Source organism: Zerene cesonia, chromosome 27 (assembly GCF_012273895.1).
Source record: "Zerene cesonia ecotype Mississippi chromosome 27, Zerene_cesonia_1.1, whole genome shotgun sequence".
In the NCBI taxonomy this organism is placed as follows: domain Eukaryota; kingdom Metazoa; phylum Arthropoda; class Insecta; order Lepidoptera; family Pieridae; genus Zerene; species Zerene cesonia.
This window is the reverse complement of record NC_052128.1, coordinates 2,121,823-2,145,268: the sequence shown is the minus strand read 5'-3', so window position 1 is coordinate 2,145,268 and position 23,446 is coordinate 2,121,823. Positions and strand designations below refer to the sequence as shown.

Genomic DNA, 23,446 nt, shown 5'->3' with positions numbered 1-23,446 from the left:
CGTAGATGTTAAAATGCAATTTCATTGAATTGGTCGGTAAAGTGTTTTGAATTATAATTATTTTAACGCAACAACAATTTGCTAACGCTCAAAATTGAAAAACGTTCTGTCGACTTTCGACTAAAATTACTGTATTTATAATTCAAAGTAAGAGAGCTGTTAAAAAGTAACGCTATGAAAAAAGTAAAAATCATTTAAACATAAGGGTAACAGATAACAATTATTATTTATATTTCAATACGACACCAATACGCAAAACCCGCGTCCGCATTTAAAATCCTATCGGATTTAAACTTTTGAACGGATGAAACGTAAACTGAACTGTAAATTAATTGCAGTTCAAAAATCGTACGCCTGCTCGAAAACTATTGAAGAGATCAAACAGAATGAATATAAATCGTTGATTTTTTTTAATCGCAGGCCGTTTATAATTTTGGATTTTTTTTTGTGTGTATACAGATTTTCATTCGAGAATGTTCCAATTTTGAATTCAAATTTACATAACAATTTATAGATAGATAGATTTCTAGTCATCATCACGGAGATCTTATAATTTTTAGTTCAAGTATTGATAATAACATTTAAAAATATAATTTACTATATAAACACAACGTATTGTGTTTTTTTGATCTTATTATGTAAAACAAAGATAATTTGCAATTCAAATCGATTTAAAGAAATCGTGATATAAACTCGTATTGTTTATGGAAGTGTGCTAATTCAAACGTGTAGCGCCATCTATTGACCATTGACTGAACTTGTAGAGATTAGGCTGAGTATTCTGTGGGATTGTTTGAAGACGAATAATATTATTTATCCGAGTAAAAGATTACGTATATAAATTAAAAATTACTATAATTTTTCTGCTTTTAATTGCATATAAAACTTGTGTTGTGATGTAATTGTTGATAACATTGTTTTGATACTTGAATTGAGGAACATGTGACGTACTCATAAAGTTATGTAATGTAATCATTAACTCAATTTAAATAAACAAGCATCTGCATCGTAGCACACAGACGCTTAAAAACAAAACTCGTTCATATCTAAACGTTCAATCGTAACTAAACAAACATATCCAACATTGATATGTCAATTAAAATAATGTTTCCACCATTGAGAATATATCGAAATGAGACAAAAGAAATGTCCCAGTTCATCGCTCGAGCGTGGCTACCGCGTGGGGGCGGGTGGGAGCAATCTTCCCCTCCCCCCACTCTCCGCCCCCCACCAGCTGCTCCCTACTACGCCGTACTCACGCTACGTATACTTGTGTATTTGTGTATTTACTACCGATAGTACTCGGCTCGCAGTGTTGCCGCGTCGATTAATATTATTGCTCGGCTAACTGGATTCAACTGGGATAATTACCGAATATAGAGTGTTCGATTAATTATTAATTGCGGGCGGACAGTGTAGATATGTATATACGATGTTTATTTTATTGGGGTATTATTAAAATTGGTATTTGACATTTTAACACAATATGTTTTTTTTTGTTTAATGAATTATGTCATTGATAAACTTGTGAACTACAATTCTTTATAAATGAAAAATGATAACAAATATACAATGTAATATTAAAGACACATTTAGATCTAAAGCTTCGGAATTAATAAAGGAAATGTAACGAACAATTATCACCCATTAGACTAAAACAAAATTTATTATTCCAAAGGGCTCTTCATTAGCGAATCACAGCTCGAAAGTCACATTCGAATTGGATTCGACAAGCTTTTTAACCATGAAAATCGCTTTAGCCGAACGCTTACAGCGAGTTAAATCCACGTCAATTAAATTAGAAGAGCGCCAGAGGTACGTCAACTGCGCACTTTCGCAAATCTTAGAACAAAGGGGTGTGGGGCGGGCCGGATACAAGTTACGGCCGTTATATCCGCAGCTATGTCGATATCCGCGTTCCTGGGACATCCTGTATATCGGATATATGTATTTGTTTTCGTATGCACTTTTTGCGTGCCAATTGTTTTCGTGGTGTGTAATATTTAGTTTTACTTATTTATAAAAAAAAACATTTATGCTTCGTTGAATTTTTTTTTGTTAGCAGTTACTATTTTATAAATACTAAACAGTTACTTTGGATTTAGGCATTGTATCTTTCTATAATACATTTCCGAACAAGGTAAACTCGACCGTAACAAAAAAAACACGTGTCTCATATTCATTGTTTTTACAAATCACGCAGGCGACGGTTCGCATTTGCATACGTGAGCCGTATCAAAAACGTAGAATGTAGGTGAGTGTGTATGTTTATTGTTTATATTGTATATATGTATGTAGGTAGGTATGTATGAATGTATCGAAAGTTTAGCGCGCGAGATAACCTCGTTTGTCAAGCACTCCGGCGGTAATGTAACGAGCGTACGCCGCGTATCGACTAGCGAACTGATTGGGCCCGTTGTTGCGAGCGGCGCGCGCGAGCCGCATGCTAATGGTGGCCGGGCGCGGCGGCATCGCCGGCGGGAGCGGGCGCCGTCGAAATATACGAGATTCCTGTAGGATTTTGGCTGCTAAACTTTAACCGTACATCCTTTTGATATTAAGTACATACTTTCTGTAAAGAGTATACAGGCACTAGTAGTAGTAGTAGATAAATAAATAAATATTAAATATTACTAGTATATTAATATACAAGGCGCCTAAAATACAGTTTTTATTATTTAAAAGGGCGCCTTGGACATTAAATTTCATAATGGATTTTGTATATTTTCGTTTTTATATACTTTCGTATTGTGCCAGCGTTTGAAAAAAGGATTGACAACATTTTTTAAGTGGCTAACTAATGAGTAATATGGAAATATGTGGTGATCTTATATATCTGTTTGTTAAAAATAAATAACGTTATATTTTATAACAAATTATTGTTGTTTAGCAGCTACGAAGTCTTTTCTTAATAAATAAATTAGTTGCCATTTTATATCGTGGTCCGCTCCGCTCGTGTCTATACACGGCACTACCTTTCGCATGTGTGGGTATCGACTAACACTGCTTTGTAATTCGATTGAGAAACGTTACGCATGAGTTAATTATTGTTGTATTTTCTTCTCTATTACACGACATGAATGAGTCGCTTGGTAAATATGAAATAATTGGATGTGATCTTCGATATAATGTTTGCGCTTTGAGTCAACTTTATAAGTGAGTATTTTCGAAACTCTGTATGTTTATTATAGCTTAGTCAAACGATGAATTTCTTGATGATTTATAGTTTTGCTAAGATTTCCCTTCGCTTTTTGGTGATCGGCAATATGTTGATATGTCTTATATTGGTATGTTATAGGTACTGTCGTTTTGGGTTCCTATAGAAACATAATTGTGAGAAAAATAAAGCTAGGCTTACAACACATTTCACAAGCATTTACCGCAATCGCTTCATAACTAACTAACTATACTTCTTATATACCCCACGATGGGGGAAAGAGTCGTGAATTTAAAGCGGCGCATTCCTGCATTTAATCACTGGTTTATTGCGTTTCGAATTGTCCAATAAACAGTACAATAAATATCTAAATGATGTTCATAACGCAGGTTACATGACGTGAGGGTGCGAGCGCTCGCCTCCGGAATAGCAACGAGCCACGAGGCTCATTCGATATTTCATAGCGCTGGAGATTTTCTTTACCTCCCGCCGTCCCACTTTCGTGGAGAAGAGACATTATATAAACATTATAATCGCGCTTCCAATGGACGGATATTGCGCTTCGAACACGCCGGTAATAAGAGTGTCTGAGATAGGGATTAGATTCGCCTTAGTGATAATTGGTTAAACAAATTAATGGAGATAATAGGGTACACCTTTGTGGTGTATTTGTGACTTCACAATCAATGAGTGTATACATACACTCAGAGTTTGAGAAAAGTCAAGTGTTAAAAGTACGAATTCGTAACAATATTTTGTATGGCTCGCTGTGCCCGCGAATTCGTTCAAGGGTCCAAAGATGTAAATTCAAATTAAATTCTTCATAAGAAATTAAACCCTATAAGTTACCGAGGAATAATAGCTATAGAACAAAAGAAATTCATCAGATCCAGCAGTTTTTGCGTAAAAACCGGACAACAAACATACATACAAACTCGTCTTGTACCATGTTATACAGTTTTATATGTGTATATGTATAGATTATAATAATAACTTCAATTAACATTGTTAAAATCTGTATTATTGTAATGCTTTCTGTCGAATAATGATCCCCGATGAGAGATTATTTAATTATCTTTGGACTTTAGGTCACTAGTAAATTTTGAAGTTTTGTTATACTAATCAAGTTTTGTTATACAAATCCCAAGTGTGATATTTTAAAAGATAATTAACTAGTGCATCATTTATTCATTGCTCTACAAATGCGAACCTTATATACATGCCCAAATGATCAATTTTTGAATTACGAAAATTAGCTTTAATAAATAATGTTTACAATCTTAAATGCATAGTGAGGATTATTATCGTGAATACGGCTATAACCCAATATGTACACATGAAATACTCAAAGGTAAAAACTACTCATTCGATCGAGGCCACAGCTATTCATACAGAAATTTTATTACTTTCATTCAGCGTCTTTTTATATCATAAGTGCTATAGAGAGATTGGCCAGGTAGAAAGTGCTGTCTCCACGCTTTGTTTAACCTCTCCAAGCTCCGATATTGAAAAAGATTTGACTCCACAAGGACGATACGGCGCGGCGCCCGCCGGTGATCATCTTGTGCTCAAATAAAGTTATAACAAACGCAATTTTCCACTCTAATAAGTACTATAACACAACCGTTTAGATCCCACTTTTCAATAGCAACATAGAACGTACTTACGCAGTTGTGAAAGCTATCGGCAGCTTCGGAGAACTGAACTTTAACATTATACCGTTTAGGTGTAATTTAGTTTGATATATGAAGCAGTGCTTAAAGTCTTTTTCGATTAACAGCGTAGAAGAAAGGCGGCTGAAAACCGAAGTCTCGTCACATTTTCAGTTTCCGGGCGGAGAACTAATTTTTCTCTTAAGTATGTCGCCATTGCGAGATTTTTTTTTTCGCTGTGGAATGATTTACTACAGTTTAAAGTTTAAGCGATTTTCGCTCCACGGGTGTTCTTGAGGAAATATTTTGATTCTCGAAAATTTACTGGAGATTTTACAATGTATAAGTTTTTATTACGATGTTTGCGTAACATGTCCGGTTTTGTTTTGACCTCATTCCGGAAAGGTTTAGCGAAAACAGCGATGTAAAATTAATTAATACAAATGATTTTCGTTGAAACACGGAGGGTTAAATAAAGGTTACCGAGGATATTCATAGAAAGATTTTTGTTTTGCGAATTAGTGTATTTGCATTCATTTATTCTTAAAATGAAAACTTCTAAGCTTTGAAAATCTCTGGCGAAAACTATGGGCGTAAAACTTTGAATATTATGTAGATGGGTATTTGAAGTTAAGTAGTTTCGAAGAAATGGCAAATATACAAACATTGTATTCCAACACTCAAACTTTAAAAAATTTAATATACTTTTGTGATAAAGTTAATGTTTAACTTCGCCTGCAGTTAGCAATCACAAATTATAACGATAAGCATTTATAATTTCATGTGATCTACAAATACCCATTAACCTTGCGTCGTCCCCCTCAAAGCACCGGATGAGGGGAGTCAGCTTGGGTAATACGGTGAAATTCGTTTGGCACCAAAATACACCGTTATACTTTATAAACAATTAACATCTTTACTTGTTCGTATTGTACCCATTATAGAGGGAACGATGGCTGGTCGATTTGAAAACAGAACGCAGACACACAATGAATTGTCGCCGTATAGTTGTTACCGTATTTTCGTCTGTAATTTGAAAACGTTAAGGATTCGAATGGTGCGCATTGTTTAGAACAATGTGTCGGATCCTGTGGTTACTCGCTAACAAGTTATGTCACGAGACGGGTTACACGGTTCCGCCAATGTGACTGAGTTAGATATGCGCTGCAGCTCTGGTGTAACGCGTGAACGAAGAGGGCTATTTCATTCGGTCGGCTAATATTAATTTTGGGATAGTGATTTCGGCGTATTCATATGTACGCAACCCTTCACATGCACGACGGTAATAGAGTGGATGGTTTTGTTATTAATTAATTGCGAAAGTTAAATAGGCTTTGTTAATATTATATTTGCGATTCTCTCAAATTTGTCACAATTTGGATGTTTGCGGTTATTATGCCGTGCCATAAATTAAATAATTAATGGATAGATGGCCATAATTAATAAACGTGTTACGAATAATAGTGTAAACGCAAATTTAACGGTAAACATTAGCGTGTTTATTTCATAGGTTAAATAAGAGTAATTAATTAATATCATACATAAAACTGACGATGCTTAGAAGCAGTTCATATTTGTAAGGTTTATTAATATGATTATTTTTTATTTGGTCTTAAATTTGAAATATTAACTGGGTCTGTTTTCAATATTCAATAAGTATTGCACTATTTTATTGCGATGAAGTTATTGTGGTTTAAAAAACAGCTCGAGTCTATAAAGTTTCCGAGAATTTATCGGTATTCCAGTTTACAAAAGATTTGTTCGCTTATTAGAGGCATTTATTTATAACATAAGTTAGACGATTTGTCGAGACATTTTATAGTTTACTCCTCTTTATATAAATAAATTTAAACTCGTACAATAGAGATTGTTGAAACTAGATAGAGTGGTTTGTATTTTTAATATACATATATGATAATACGCGTACATCATTCTGATGTTATATTTGGAGTTTCCTATTATTAAAATATCCACGTTAGATGCCATATTTCAAATGCATCGCCAAAAGTTCAATGTGACCCAGTTATGCACTATAAAGGCGTACGAGTTTTCTATTCTTAGCATTTCCATAAACCGGATTCCTATAATACGTTATGATATTAAACATTCAACCTCGATTTATTGCTCTTCGTAGACTTTTATAAACAACGGTACAATGTCCATTTTGGTCAGCTGTGTGCGTTACTTAGAATAATGTCGATGAATTGATGACAGAAACAAATAAACGGAGGGTGGATGTTAATCTCTATGTATAATCAATCGATAGATCAATGATCTTTTGTTTGTCCATTACCAGTAATGTAATGCGTGATGATATGCCTGTTTTAGTGATATACAAAATTTTATCTTGTACAATCTTATTCGACACATTTATCTGTTAATATTGTAGAGTAGTATTCCTATAATACAAGTACACAACAATTATTTTATGTTCTTCCTTTAATTTACTATAATTAATGCAATTCTACATAAAATGGTTGTATAAGAGAAAAAGGTAGCAAGCAGCACCTATGCACCCGATGCATTTCAAACATTCGCTAATTAACTCGATAATTAGTTTTACAAATGAAATAAAACTAAAGCATACACAATTAGCAAAGTGAACTAATTATACATATACTAGGTTTCAAAGGCAAAAGTTCGTTATCCAAGCGGCATAGGAAGTATATTATGTAAGTATGCGATACGTGAGTGGCATACATGTGTCGCCACATGTTGCCGGCAGGTGGCTAACAGGTGGCCTGTTACGATTGAAACCGCGACCCACCTTGAGACGTGGCCCTTCAGTGTGAACGTTACGCGGTAGTCCCTCTTATAAATATATGCGAAACGTATTATGTGATAATTCAAGATTACAACCGGTATACTGCTGCATGATTTGTATAAGTACTATTTATATGTGATGCCTTTAAAGCTATAAGCATAAACTCTCAATCGATTAGAATATTCTTCTCTTAAACGTCAAGATTTCTCCGACGGCTCTGTGAAATATTTTAAAAGGCATTCAGTTTAGATTTAGTACGCTGTGGACATGTGCATTCAATTCTGTCTACATTAAATCCCCATTACGTGTCGGACACTTAAAATATCTCCCGCTATCCCTAAATAAGTATAATAAAAGTCGGCAAGTTGTGAACGGTGCTAGTGCTGTAGGTACGGAAATAGAGAGCGTGCCGGCGCCGCGACGAGTGTCGACGATAGACCACTCCAAATAGTTGTTATACACACTTGTTTCTGCGTAGAATGTAAATGAGCACTGGAAAAATTATTGGGAAGTGCAATTTTCGAAACGCTTACATTTATTCGTCTATAAATCGTTAGTTAAACTTAAAATAGGTATTATAGAGAACATACTACAGGTACATTGTAACCGTCCTGTCGTTTCATGTAATAGTGAAAATATTTTTTAACGAAAATAACGAGCTATGCAAACTTCAAATATAACTATGTTATACAATATAAATGCTTTTAAATATTAATGGTATATAACTACCTTATCATCTGCATGTAATTATTAAACGATATTGAATTACACTCCTATATAATAGTCCTATTGTTATTTTAATCGTTTTAATGCTATATAATATGTATGCTATAATAATAATTTAAATATAAAGTGCGTGCGTTTGTTACGAGATTTCTTGTAATTATTACAAATTCTTCACCAAGTTAAATTATGTCGTTTAATAGGGCCTTAGTAATCGCTGTAATGACTCGTAACGCTCGCTCGGTGCGCTTGTAAGAGCCGCGGGATTTGTTGTTGGATAGGTGAGAAACGTATTATATGTACTTGAAGGCGTTCATTTTGTTTAAACTCAAGAGTGTAGTTTTTATATAGTTGTTTTCGTTAGCTCGCCCAACGTCTAATTAAATTGTTATTCAATATATTTTATTAGGCTTTTTACGCATGGTAAACAAAAAATGTTTAACATTTAATGTTAATAGGTAGCTATAGTCTTATCCCCTCTATTCAAACGGAGTGCATGTCTAATAGTGCATCAGAGGGACGTGCGTCCGAAAGGCGCGTGCGGTCAGTACACTCGCGCGCGTTGTTTCGTCGCGACGTTCTTCCGTTGCGTGAGCGGTGTACGCGACTGTACCCACGTGCGTGAACCGGAAAAATAACATATCACAATTAGACGCTGCGTAAGCTATTGTGAGCGAATGTCCGTTCTGTATGAAAGAACGGGCACCGATATTGCCGGTGGCAGAATGATGATAAGCAAATAATATGTTTAGCAAAGTTTTTGAGTAGTTGTTTAGTTAGGTACATTCGCGCGCAGTATTGTTTTATGTAACGCACAATTGTTTACATAATATTTGTTGCGTTTCGTAGAAGCGCATTGTTGTACGCGCGGTGAAGTAGTCTACAGGCGCGGTGCGGCGTCTCGAAAATCGATGAATCGCAAACATGTTGATGTGTGGATAATGAAGGGCCGATACGACCCCCGTTAGGAGGGACAATGAGTGCCCGCTCCCTCTGCCTCCGTGCATGCATTTCCCATAGTAGCATTTTTGCAACCCTATTAATAAAAATATCGATCCTTTTATGAGAATGAACGTGGTTAAAAAACAAAACATATATTATGCTAATGTTCTTGTTTCATAATAATTAATAACCTTATTTCGTCTAAACATAATATCATGTACCTATTACGATTTATAATTAGTATAACTAATGAGAATGAAATCAAGACCACTGTTGTTTTAAAATGCTCATTACAATGCTGCAAAATGCACTCACAAATATAGAATGAACTCAACTACTATATACAAGGCACAAATATAGAAGGCAATACGTAAGTACGTATAAACAGAACTCGTGGAAATCAATGGGAACGCAGTGTACTTAACTAAACATGAACTGGTCGGTCGACAGATCGGAAGACAAGTTAGATCGGAAGACGGGTCGGCGGATCGCGGCGGCCCGCGCTGAACAGAGGGGAAGTCGGGCTCTATGTCACCTGTCTACTTTAAAAGCTTTCGGAAGACGCAGACGTCTCGAAATCATCGCGCGCGCATCTGTCGGTTCGCGCCAATATAATAAATACGCGTATAAAACGAAGTTTCCAATCGAAAACGCTACGTTTCGATACGATATTATTAGGTCAGTAAATTATGACGTCGCTCCTATATTTATATTATGAACGCAATCCGCAGCTCTTGTAACTCGCTCTGGAAGTGGAAGTGAATTGTTTTGTAAAATAATTATTATTACCGATCCGATTGAAATGTATCTGTGTTAAATAATTGTGCATACTTACGTTGCGTGATTTACGTAATTAACAGTGAGATAGGTGCGCGTGTGCGTTGTGTTTGTGTTGGTAGCTGTTCACGTGTGTGAAAGGATGTGACAATGTTGGGGTTGATGACGTCAGACTTTGGTTATCAGAACCGCTTGACGTTGCTGCAACAGCTAATAGACTGTGGAGATGTGCTGCTCGGACAGGATTATGTGTGCGGTATGTTAATAGTGCTACCACAATTGTTATTTGCCAGTGCTGTCGCGACTCGCGAAGAATCTATGAAACAATATGTCGTGTTGATTATTGTATTGTAGAATGAATTTATATTGTTAATGAGCTAGTGTATGATATTTATTCAAGGCTGTTCAACTCAATCAAAGTTATACGAGAGTTTAACGTATAATAATACGCCGAACACTTCTTGATTATTATTTATTAATAACGGATATGTTTTTGCTTATGCAATAAGCAATAATACCTAATGTGCTTACGTAGTAAGTAGTTGTTGTTTAAATGATCTTTATTTTACACCAACAATTTAGTATACACAATGAAGCCATTATCCATCGTAAACCATACTCATAAGTGCTATCTATAAGCATTCAATTTCATTAATGAATTAATAGTAACAATGATCGATTAACCAATTAAAATACGCCAAGCATACCTTGCGTTGTGTGTTTCTACTTTTAAAATAAGAATATTCGTTTTTTTCAATTAACATACAAAAGAAAGCAGATGTTTTCATTCGATCTGTTTGATTTATAAATCACAGGACATTAGTTAGGTCGGGTATACAGCTGCAGATCTAGATGTTCACTTGTGGTGCGCGTGCGCCGGCCGTCCCAGCCGCAGATTGTATCGCGTTTTATTTATCGACGCATTGTGTTTCCGAATCATAAATACTATTAATTAGCATTAGATGACATGAGGACACCTCATTATTTACGTTTTTTTTTTTGTGAAAATTTATAATTCTGTGGAGAAGGATTATATTAAGTTTCGTTTCGTGCGATTATTTTGTTACTAGTTTCTTTTTGTTATTTGCTTTTTGAAATTATTAAATACCCTTCAAGAACTTAACTTCTCAATATCTGCATAAAATTTTACGATACACCTACACATAAACATTGACAAAGTTGGACAATAAATACTTATGTTCTGTCGTAAATCTTAAAGAATAGAAAATAAAAAGCCTTTGGGGGCGACGAAAAAATATAATAATATGAGAACAATATTTATGTAACCGTTACGCAAAAACAAAAGGCGCTTCGTCGCCGATCTTGCATTGTCGTGTATTTTCTAAAGTGGTTTCTTGTTATTTCCTTAAAGTTCAATGTCGAGTTTGTTTTTATATCGTTCGTGAATGGTTTAAAACAATAAAACGTTGCGTCGATTTAAAACTTTTGTTTTCGTGTCGAACTGAAACATTGTTTTTTTATGTTCTTGGCTTTTATATTTTAATTCTATAAATTCGCCACTGGCTTATTATGAATTTGAAAGGGAAGCTGTGGAAATTATAATTTGAAAAGTTGTGAAATTAGTTTTGACTTTATTTTGTATAAAAAAATGTTGCGTAATTCACTTGGTATTTAGAAAAAAAACACGTAACACCATACATTGTCACAATTATCACTCAATGTTTCGACACAATGTCCATTACTAGACGAGAGAAACTGTAGAATTACATACGCCGGGTCGCAAGTTAGGGTCATCGCACAAGATGCGTCACGGTGCGTGACGAGACGTGACGCGCGCGACTTTTAATTGCGTGTTCGGTTCCCACCGTGTTCCATTAGTGCGTAAGCGATCACATCTACTGTGACGAGTGTCAATGGCCGATCACGTTTTTGTCCTGTTCCAAATTTTATAGTTGATACTTTTATAGTTGATAGCGATGGGATGAGGCGCAAGGTTGAACGTTTCAATTATGTTATTGTTTTGAAGAAATAGAAAAAAATAAGGGGGATGTAAAAAAAATTGATTTAGTTTTCCTTAAAGCGTTAAGTATTAATAAACTGTTTTTTGGAATGGAAATAAGCATTTAAAACTTCAAATTAAAATTCATAACTCTAGAAACTATTAATATATGTATATGTATATTAGTTTTCTTCCGTTTAAGGCAAAAAATGTCAACGCTACAACGCTGTTCAAGAGTTTGGTTTTTTCAGTTGACTTACGAGATTATCAATTCGGCTGTTGATTTTTTGTTTTTTTTTTATTGCAGTAGGCAAGCCTAATGGGAAAACCGATTTTGATGATCCTATTTTAATATGAAAATTGCCTCCCGTGCGGCTTCATTTAGTCTAGTACTGACAATTTGAAGGCGGTTGAGTTTCCGATATTAAAAACGGATTCCTTATTTGTTATGACGGTAACATAATAGATACTAGTAAGTTGCCTATTTAAATCTGGAACATTCTGGCATAATCGACTCACGTGTCCGCGTCGACTGTCGCGTGCTGTTCGCCGGCAAAAACGCTCATTCGCTGCGCCATTTGCATTCGTAGCGGTAATGTTGTGCACGGGACCCAAATATATTATTGATATAACACATTTTATACGTCTATTTCATTTACAGTTTGTTCATATGGTAATTAGCTATTAAGGTTGCGTGAAACATAAAATAAAATCTTAAAATTACGAGAGCTCTGGAGCTTAAATGGTGTAGAAATGTAAATTTTTGCAATGGTTTGTTTATATTTGCGTATTTATTACGTTCAACAATATATATTTAAGATCATACTCATGTACCTACCTACGAGCGTTTATAATTAAATGCATCGCGAATGCAATGATTAACACCACACTAGCACCCGTTAAACGGTCCACTATGACCTGACCTGGCTCGAGAGGACTTTGTATACTGCGATTGGGATACGGTTAATGATTATAGCAGCACTCTGCTAAATGCAATAAACCCAACTGGGATTGTTTCCTTGAGAGTGGCGCATTTGGTATAGGCATTTATTTATAGCTTCGGATAAAAGGTAGTATAGTATAGTAAAATAATAATCGTTGCAAGTAAAGAGGTCATCGAAGTCTCGAAGAACGAAGGCTTAAATTCTAAAAGTGAGTTATCGAATTACAAATGCAAAATAACGTACGGTGAGCGGGGGAGCCGGAGGCCCATATCCTTTTCCTTACCCTTCCCAGTCCTTTCCTTTATCCCTCTCATCAATCCTTTCCTAATCCCTTCCCAATTGAAGTCGGAAATCCATTTGTAGAGGCGAATGATAATGATGATGATGAGTTTACGCTTAGTAAATACTGTTGAGTTGATGTGTGATTGGTACTATCAAAATAAAATTGTCTATAATGATTAGATTACACTAATAATAATCAAATACATATACATTGAGAGAGTTGTAGCTACGAAATCTAATATTTTATTGTAGGTATTATAAAAGAATTATCATACAAAACATACACGTACCCACACAATGGGCCATGTCAAATTGGTATTATGTAGATCTAAGGGCATGAATGGCCGCTGACCGTTGTCACTCATGATACCTTAGGGTTAGGGTCGCTAAGGAATCGTTGAAGCCCTTTCTCGCTGCCATAAGTTCGGTTGTATGAAGGTAATCTGGCTTATTCAGTATTTAAGTACATACTTAAGGTTCCAAGCAGAATATGAAATAGATATAGGGACACGCTTTCGTCTTCGCTTCGCTTCGGGTAAGGAATTGTCCAAAATATTGCCTTCAACAAGGCATAGCATATTATGTATAATTAGACGTTCGTCCCGGCTCTTCCCGGATATCAAGATCTGTTTTATCCCAGGGAGCATTTAATCGGGATAAAAAGTATCCTATCACCCAAGTCAGCTGTATGTATGTACATACCCTGTCTGTAAACCAAATTTCATCAAAATCCGTTCATTAGTTTCAGCGTGATCGACAAACGGAGAGGAAAGACGGACAAACGTCCAAACAAAGAAACTTTTAGATTTATAATATAATTGTGATTTTGAAACAGACAAATAAGCGAGGACGGATTCATCGCAACACTAGAATAGCAATGGATCTGTGTAGCTACTATATTATTTATCCAATATATTTTCTCTGTTATTTTTTTACCAAAACGTAGAGAGGATGTTATAAATATAAAATAAAATTTCGAACCAACGATAAATTTCGAAAAAATGTGACACACGAGATTGACCACTTTAAATTCATACTTTTATAGTTTTATTTTTAGGTCTTGAAATGTACGAGTATGTATATACTTTTTTTTTATAAATAAACATAAAAATAACAACAGGCTAATTTGCATACCTGTTAATTTTTGATGAATATATAATTCTCCAATAATTATGCGTAAAAATTTTACCGTAGCAATTTGAAATAGATGTAAAAAAGCAATAATAGTAATATTGAGATTTAATTTATGTCTTAAATATCGCGATAGAACGAAATAAAGAAAAAAAAAACATCATATAAAAACAATTCGCATCCTAAACAACTTGATAAATTTTAATATTCATAGCCGTATGAGGCGGTCTTCAATTTTTTATTACACTTTGTCGGGGGTTAAAGCGGCTCTTAAAGGGTTATAATCGTAAAGTAGGCCGTTATCTAAACAGCTATTTTTCGGCTTGGAGCTTCTGGAAAGTTCGTAGCCCCATCCGTTCAGGGCTATCGACCGGGAACCGAACCAGAGACCGTGTTTACATTACAACACGGCCTATGTAAACACGCGGCCCTTGGAACATTTCGAAATAATATAACAACAGGGCGTATTGTTGCTTATTGCGTAATGCGTAAGAGCTAGAATTGCGTACATGCACTTGTAACATGTTACATACTTATCATGTAAATTTTGTGTTTACTAATTAGCAGTTTCGGTTGGGCGTGAATCGTGATGCTGCGTGTAAGGAATGTTTTAATTGATTATAATTTGTTATTGTTTCAGGTTTGGACAGTCGGATATCGAACTCAAGGAGTTCCGTGTCGCCGTAAGTAATTCTTATATGCTATGTACAATTAGAAACTCTTTGTGTATAATTCGTTAAAGTCATTAAACTTATCTAGATTCGGGATTAAATGGATGTGTGAAGTGTCTGGAAATGTTTATTTTATTTCATTTAATATTATTACTAATATTGTAAATGCTTGAATCTGTTTGTTCGCTTGTCTTCCTTTCACGTTGCAATAGAGAAATGTTATGGTATGATTTTGGTCTCTGTAGATAGGAGGCTAGAAAAGGATAAAGCCAAAATTTTACCGCCGTGAAACATCTCATGCCCTTAGGAGTTTTCTTATAACTGTGCGGGAGAAGCTACGGGTAGAAAGCTAGTTGGTATTTAATTTTATTGTTGGTGATTCCGATTTAGTTTCTAGCTTTAGCTGTAGCTATAACTTACTTCAACGGATTACTAAAGTAGGAATTAATTTGCTGATAGACAATTACTTAAGTGATTTAGTTTTTGCTAAACTTGATTTTCATTTAAAACTCAAAGCACAACGCATTCAAATTTTTCTTTTTTTTTATGTACATAATATTTGTTCACAAAAAACACTGCCAATATCGTTACAAACAGTTTATCCATTCGACCATGAGCGGATACACAAATACGGACGGACGGATATTTAAATATTATCTGTATTTAAAATGGCGGTGGTACAGAAAAGGCAAATTGAACTTACGTGTGTTTTATGTCGGTTGCAGTGACGTGGTGAACAAGGACCTCGGCCTGTCCGAGAGTGACGATGAAGTCGCGGCCACCACCACTCGCTTAGAACCGTGAGTATCTTTCATATACAAAAAAATATGTTATGTAATATTTCGATCTGCCAGTTATTTATCAATATACTTAGACCTGCATATACATATAGGTTTGTAAATAACGGTGAAGCCGTTTTCAATATAAAGATTGGCTATTGCCCGCTTTTTGCTCACGTTAAAAATCTAAACTCTTCTACAATACCTTTTTTGTTGTTTTTTGATTGTAGAGTATTTCCAGAATATTAGTGTGATACAGTGCACTATAGGTTCACTATCAATATGTACTTATGTGACCAAATTTATGAAGGATTCGTTTAAATATTCATTTCTTCAAAGTGCCTACAATTAATATTGCATTTTTACTATTGTCTATACTTAAACAAACAATAGTTTATTAGTTATAATGTTAGTAGTAGTTAGTGGGATACTTTTGTGATAACGTCGTACAATCACGAGTGTTAATTCCCTCATAATAGAGTTGAACTAATAATGAACCAGTTTATCTTTACATCATACTAACTGCATCCCCCGTCTTCACTCGCATTACAACCAGATAAAAGTAGCCTATCCCTACACATAATTTATCTCTGTGTTAGATTTCATACGTATCAGCTCTTTTTGGGTGAAGGAGAAGCAAATATGAATCCATTCATTCAAACGAACTGTCACGTTTATATTATTAGAAAGATAGCTACGTGTTTATCTAAACTCTAAAGCAACGTGATTAGCGGGCACGCGTGCCGGCCACTGGGTGATGAGTTACGTGCTCTGTTGGGTTCAATACATACAAACTTACAATTGTACATCCTACTAGTCATATCGTACTAATATATTATAAATGCGAAAGTTTCTAAGGATGTGTTTGTTTGTTGCTCTTTCACGCAAAAACTACTGAACCGATTGCAATGAAATTTGGTACGTAGACAGGTGGACATCTGGAATAACATATAGGCTTTTTATCCCGATATTCCTACGGGATACGGACTTACGCGGGTGAAACCGCGGGGCGCAGCTAGTAATTTATAATTTGCCATACATTCACTTCATTTTATATTCAAAATAGAAATTCGAAGAAACATATCAATCGATCAATAGATATTTATGAATTCAGGTGTTTGGAGTGAAATTGTTTCGATGCATTAGGCGATGTAAGTGATACTTAGATATTCTAAGAATTTCACATTGATTGCAATCGGTTCAGTAGTTTTTGCGTGAAAGAGCAACAAACACACACACTTCCTTACAAACTTTCGCATATATAATATTAGTAGGGTTAGTAGGAGTAGGATATTTTCTAAATTACAACCCGACGGCTGCATACAACTACCGAGCTGATTTTAATTGCACTTATTCACCTACATTTAAATTTCACTTTTTCATTACAACTTTTCTTGTTACTTATATTCCTATATACATAAGGCTTATATTCAACTGGCTGAGCCGGCGAACTTCGCAACGCCATAGACCTTTTTTTACCTTTTAACCCTATCCTGGAATATTATGAATGTATCAAAACCAAATTTATCAATATCGGCCAAGCCATTCTCGAGTTTAAGCGAGACTAGCGCACAGCAATTGATTTTTATATATGAGATTTATATTATTTTATGGATAACTGTTATTATACACAATACTAGCTGCACGCCCCGGCTTTGACCGGGTAGTCACTTAATCGTAATTGAAATGATATAAAGTATTCTAAATTGAATCAGACGCCACGTGATGTGCAAATTCGATTAAAATCGATTGAGTAGTTTAGGAGTCCATCGCGGACAGACAACATGACACGTAATTTATATATATTGAGATAAGATAAGGTATATGTATAGAGTGAGTATATAAGGTTTCTTGTATTGTAAATTTACGCTACCTAAATGTCACTTTTTAATTAGTTTACTAAGGAATCTCTGTTTAACTAAGGCCTGCAAATTGCGTTTATCTCCCTTGTTATTGTTAGACATAGCTAATGTTGTTTGTTTTATAAAGCTCACATGTATCCATCCCCTTACAGCATCCTCTCCCCCATCCGCTCCGGCGACAGCCCGAGCTCAGCGAGCGAGTCGTCGCCGTCCGACTCCGAGTCGGAGTCGTCGTCCGCTGAGTCGACGAGCGCGGCGCCGCCCCCCGCGCCCGCGCAGCCCCCCGCGCAGCGCCCCTCGTGGGGGCTGAGCAACTTCGCGCCGCCGCCGGTGCACCCGCCGGACCACGACCTGAGCAACGTGCTCGCCGATGCCAAGGGGAAACCGGTGAGTGTGCACACTCTGTGCAGAGTGTAAACAAGCACCAAGCACAACACGCATACACGTAAGCGCGTACACGCGCGCGCGCATTAATAATAAATATGATCGCGCACGGACTTGCCCACACACATGCTTAAGCACGCGTGCCATCGCACATAAATAATGGACACATTCGCACGTACACACAAACAAAGATGGATAAAAATTGAAAATCTTTAATACCGTACCATACAATTTACATCATGTTTATATAATACGGTATTATACATTTATAATTCTCACTTCACTCCTTCTGGAGATTAACTTTGCGACTCTTGATTTCGCAGAATGGTTTATTTTTTGAGACAATAGACTTTATTCCGCTAAAATGTCAAAGTCATATCAACTGTCAACTGTCACTACAAGGAGAATATTAATTATTAAAAAAGAAAAAAATTTAAATGTCCTGAAGTAACACATAAAAAATATATACACAGTCGCATCGTGAACCGTCTTCTTTTTTTGAAGTCGGTTGAAAGTTTTTCATAGAAACATCAATCAGGCATTAGATCGAACAATGCAACAATAAAGCTATTTAAGAGTCTGCATATACCAGCTTTCTCAGGTGTCTCGTTACTAGAGATAAACAGTTCCCCGTATATGGCCGCTGATTCAGCAAACACCAACTGTGTTGTGTGTGCGCTCGGCTGGCCAGTGGCGACAGTTTAGTGTTAATGGAAACAGTTGGAGAATGCCCGCTAACTCGTACCGCCATTGCCGAATCTGTTTCGAAAGCGCGAAGTGATTTCTCAGTGCGCGTACAACACTACGTCTCCATCAAAATGGACGATGATTTCATACAAGTTTTGATACATTTGTTGCACAGTAGTATACGGGAAGAGCCGGATGTCCAACAGAAATGGATTAACTTGGCAGTGCTCAAATCGCATTTGAGATGCGGTTTGAGCTCTTTTGAACGCAATTTAAAGAGCGTCCCGAACGGGGATAGAAATAGGATTCTGTATAAGTATTACAAATTGAAGGATACGTTATGGAGGGCGGTCGGTGCTATTCATGGGAATTTGGCGTCTGTGTCCCCTGTGTTTGAGGTCTAATTTTCTTTACTTGTTGGGACTTATTAATATGATATTGCTTAATATTTTGAATATGTATTTATCATCTAGGACTCTAATACTAAATCATCATTTATTTTTCTCAATTAGCGTTGTTGGTTTTTATATCTCGTGCAATGTATAGCAATGGTTTATTCAGTTCACGTCTATATGAAATTATATTACTAATTTATCATTGTCTTTATATATTTAAAACACATTACATAATCTTAATCACACTTATATTTAATTAAGGGCGAAAGTGACATAGCATTATGTAATCATAAGACATTACGATTTGTCGAAACAATATTGAACTATAATACTTTTTTTTTTGAACCCAGAATTGCTTGAACCTATTATGTTTTTCAAAATATATGAGTGTACTACAATAATGTTTCTTTTTACCTCGTCAGCAGAGTCCAATATCGGATTTAACGGACTCAGAAGCGTCGTCGCCGTCGCCCGGGGCCAGGCGGCGGAGGTCGCTGGCCAATCGCATTTCGACGGCTTCCAGCGATGAAGACACCCCCAGGCCGGCACCGGTGAGTGTGTCTTATGTGAATAGCAATGGGAGGTACATTGATATGTGTGATTGTCTGTCGATTTCAAGGGGTGTTAGGAGGTGTATGGGATTAATGTGTGAATAATTCAATTGGTGCTATTGTTTCCTAGTTGTTCCTACACCATATTTGTCATATTTGCTTACTTTTTCGTATTTTTACAAATAGTAGTTGGTGTTCGCGACTTTGCTAGGATGAACTTTGAATGTGAACAACTGTAGGATTTCAATTCAATTTGTATATTATGATAATAAATTTAGGTTTTCAATGTCTAGTCACTAAGATTTAGCTACAAAAACGAAATCCCGCCGGGGTACCTTTTTAATTTGAAAATTACTTAAAGATTCACTTGATCACTTTTTTGGGGTTTCTGCTTCAGAAGCATACTATAAAAGTGTAACGACGAAAATCCTGAAAACTAGGACGTCGGGCATGCGATATTTTCAAAGTTTTGAAGGCCCCGGTCATATTTAATTATATTTCATAATAAAATCCTTCCTCAGGTGCGACCGCAAGCGTCTCCCAGCGTGCCGCCGCCGGCGCCGAGCGGCTCGCAAGGCTCCGGAGTCAAGCGCGGGCGGCCGCCCAAAGTGCGCGCCTCGGAGGAGCGGCCGGCGAAGAAGAAGCGCGGCCGCCCGCCCAAGACGCGCCCCCTGTCGCCCGCCGCGCCCGACAGCGAGCCGGAGCCCGACCCGCCCGTTACCCACGCGCTGCAGGACACCAAGACGCATATCTTCCGCAAGGTCGGTTAACTCACCCCTCTCATCTTCTAGCTGTACTTGTGAACTTCACGTTTTTGCAAGACGGCGTTTCCATTTCAATAGTTTGGTTTTTGTGTCGAATGTACCCTATCTCCGTTTTCAAAACTTCACTTTTATTTCATGATTACTATGTAACGAAACTTATATAGATTTATATATAAAGTATCAAGTATAAAGTATAATAATGATTTACTATTATAATTTTCAGGTTTTCACTCCGAAAAAAGGTGATGAATGCGGAGGCAAGGGCGGCAAAGGTGGTAAAGGCAAGGGTGGAAAGGGAAAAGGTCAGGTGACCATCATCGAAGTGACGGCGCCGGAATCCGGCGCTGATGATGATGATCGCAGGCACAGGGACCGCTCCACCACCAGGGACGAGGAGGCCAAGGCCAGAGTCTCACCACCCCAGGAGCCGGAAACGTGCACCAGGAAACGGGAAGCGGAAAGGATCGCCAACGAGAGGATACAGGAGAGAGTGCCCATAGAGAGGCCGGACTACCGCCGCCCGGAAGACAGGCCCACGATAGAACGCACCTCTGTAGATCGACTGCCGGATCGAATAGGTTCTGACCGGTTACTGCCGGAACGGATGCCCTCAGACAGACGGTCAACGGACCGGTTACCGCCGGACAGAATGTCGACCGACCGACTGGCTGATAGAAGCGACCGCCTGCAAGAGAGACTTGCGGCCGACCGCTTGCAGGAGAGACTGTCGACGGAGCGCTTGCAAGAGAGGCTATCGACGGACCGCTTGCAGGGCAGGCTAGCGAGCGATCGGTTGCAAGACAGAATGTCGAACGACCGCCTCTCGCCCGACCGCCTGTCCGACAGGTCCGATCGGTTGTCGGACAGGAAGAGCGATAAGATGCTGATCGATCGGATACCGAGCGAGAAGATGGACCGGCTGTCTAGTGATAAGAAGATATCGGTGGAGCGCGTCGAGAGGATAGCGCCGGAGCGGGCGGAGGCCGACGTGGGCTTCGTGCAGTGTCCAGTGCAGAACTCCTTATCGAATGGTAAGTTAAGGGACATTTTAACTATGAATATTTAGGTCAATGCAAATTTATTTATTAGATTTATAAAATCAAGTGTAACTAAACATTTTTTCTAATTATTGACTATGTTGTAACTAGATTATAATTTTGGAAGCAGATACAGTACAAGATAAAAATAACAGGCTTTTTAGATACATAGCTTAAAGCGCGATTAATTCTCATATAAGCACTTTAAAAGTTATAAAATCGGGACGCACAATGCGCGCGCAACTTGTGCAACTCGTGCAACTCGTGTAACCAGCGCTAATGTACATGCGACGCGGTGTCGCAGTGTCGGAGCGGCGCAGCCGGGCGCGCGTGCTGGTGAGCATCCCGCTGGCGCGCCTGCAGGCCGAGCTGGTGCGCGCGCTGCGCACGCCGCGCCGCGCCGCGCCGCCCGCGCCGCGCACGCCGCACACGCCGCACACGCCGCACACGCCGCACACGCCGCGCACGCCGCCCGACCACCCGGTGAGTGCGCCCTGCCACACACACACACACACACCCACACAACATAGCCACACACAGGTCACTCAATCACTCACACACTCACTCACTCGCTCACTGATTCGTTTACTCATTCACGGACTCAGTTAGACACTCACTCGCTCGCTTAAATGAACTATATTTAGAACATTCGTTCATTAATACGAAATGTAGTTCACATAAGAGAGAATGAATCTATTTGCAGATAGATCTTTTCCAAAAAGTTTAATGCAAATAGATTTATTGGAAAAAGTTCACCACTGAATCCCTCAAGTCCTCAGTAAATACAAATTTCAAATAATTACAATTAACAAACAAATCGATATAAGCATATAATAAAAATGTTTCTCACATAAAATATGGCGCGTTGCAGAGTGAAGTAGCAGCCACGAACCACGAGCGGGCGAGCGCGTGCTCGGGCCAGACGCCCATCTACTACTCGTACTTCGAGCAGCTCCCCGCCGACACGCTCTCGGACGAGGAGCGGGACCACAAGTCAGTATCGCCCTACCGCACTACCGCACCACCGCGCACTACACTACACTACACTACACTACACTACTTCACTTCGATCTTATCTATTTTACCCCATTTTCATCCTGTTCATCATTACAACTCTTGCATTAATGACAATGATTTATTTTTCAATAATTAAAAATACATATCTACTATACAATTATGACTTATGTACACAAAAAATTTTTAGTAACCGGAGCCAGAAATGTATAGGATAGTTTTGTAATTGGCTTCGGTTATTCTTACGTAGTCGATTTCGCTTATTGTAATTTGATTCACTAATAACTATAAACAAGCAGTCTTATGTGATGAAAGGTCTATTAATAAACACAAATTCGATTTAAATTTTACTGTGGGAGTCGAGCACGCTTCGGCACAAATTGGACCAGCTCGTACCGGGGAAGTACCACACCCCACAGAAAACCAGCGGGAAATAATAGTTGACTATTGTGTTTCGTACGGTGAGTCGGGGAGCCGGAGGCCCATATCCTTTTCCTAACCCTTCCCAGTCCTTTCCTTTATTCCTATCGCCAATCCTTTCTTAATCAATTCCCAAGAAGTCGGCAATCCATTTGTCGATGTAGAGGCATGGCTATACTAGGAATGGTTAAAAAAGGGAGGGAGTGGTGGTAAAATTCTTAAAAGATAGGAACACTAACGTGCGATGGGCGCGCAGGTACTACCTGGGCGAGGCGCAGCGGCTGCGCTCTGCGGCGGAGCGCGAGCAGCACAACCTGCCGCGCGTGATGCTGTACCTGGAGTCGGTGCTGTGCTTCGTGCTGACGGGCCGCCTGCTCGAGCTGGAGCTGGACACCAAGCGCGCCTTCACCATCTACCGCGAGACCATCGAGTACATCAAGTCGATCCACGCGATGCCGCAGCGCTTCCGCGCCGAGGTGCGGCGCCAGGGCGGCGACCCGCACTCCACCTTCAGCAAGCTCGACATCCTCAGGTGCGTGCCACACACACA

General features: G+C 38.0%; 1 protein-coding gene across 4 annotated transcripts in view; it reads left to right on the top strand.

Annotated features, from left to right (window-relative positions):
* Positions 1-23,446, top strand: part of LOC119837243 (serine/arginine repetitive matrix protein 2) — a 96,578-nt gene that overhangs the window by 69,707 nt on the left and 3,425 nt on the right. For 3 of the 4 annotated variants that reach the window (XM_038362760.1, XM_038362762.1, XM_038362759.1), the window contains exons 10-18: positions 14,973-15,015; positions 15,729-15,803; positions 17,797-18,031; positions 19,533-19,661; positions 20,183-20,422; positions 20,649-21,456; positions 21,767-21,945; positions 22,334-22,455; positions 23,153-23,428. In XM_038362760.1, coding sequence (XP_038218688.1) covers positions 14,973-15,015; positions 15,729-15,803; positions 17,797-18,031; positions 19,533-19,661; positions 20,183-20,422; positions 20,649-21,456; positions 21,767-21,945; positions 22,334-22,455; positions 23,153-23,428 — 2,107 coding nt within the window. The remainder of the gene's footprint in view (positions 1-14,972; positions 15,016-15,728; positions 15,804-17,796; positions 18,032-19,532; positions 19,662-20,182; positions 20,423-20,648; positions 21,457-21,766; positions 21,946-22,333; positions 22,456-23,152; positions 23,429-23,446) is intronic. The other variant, XM_038362761.1, reaches the window with a different exon arrangement.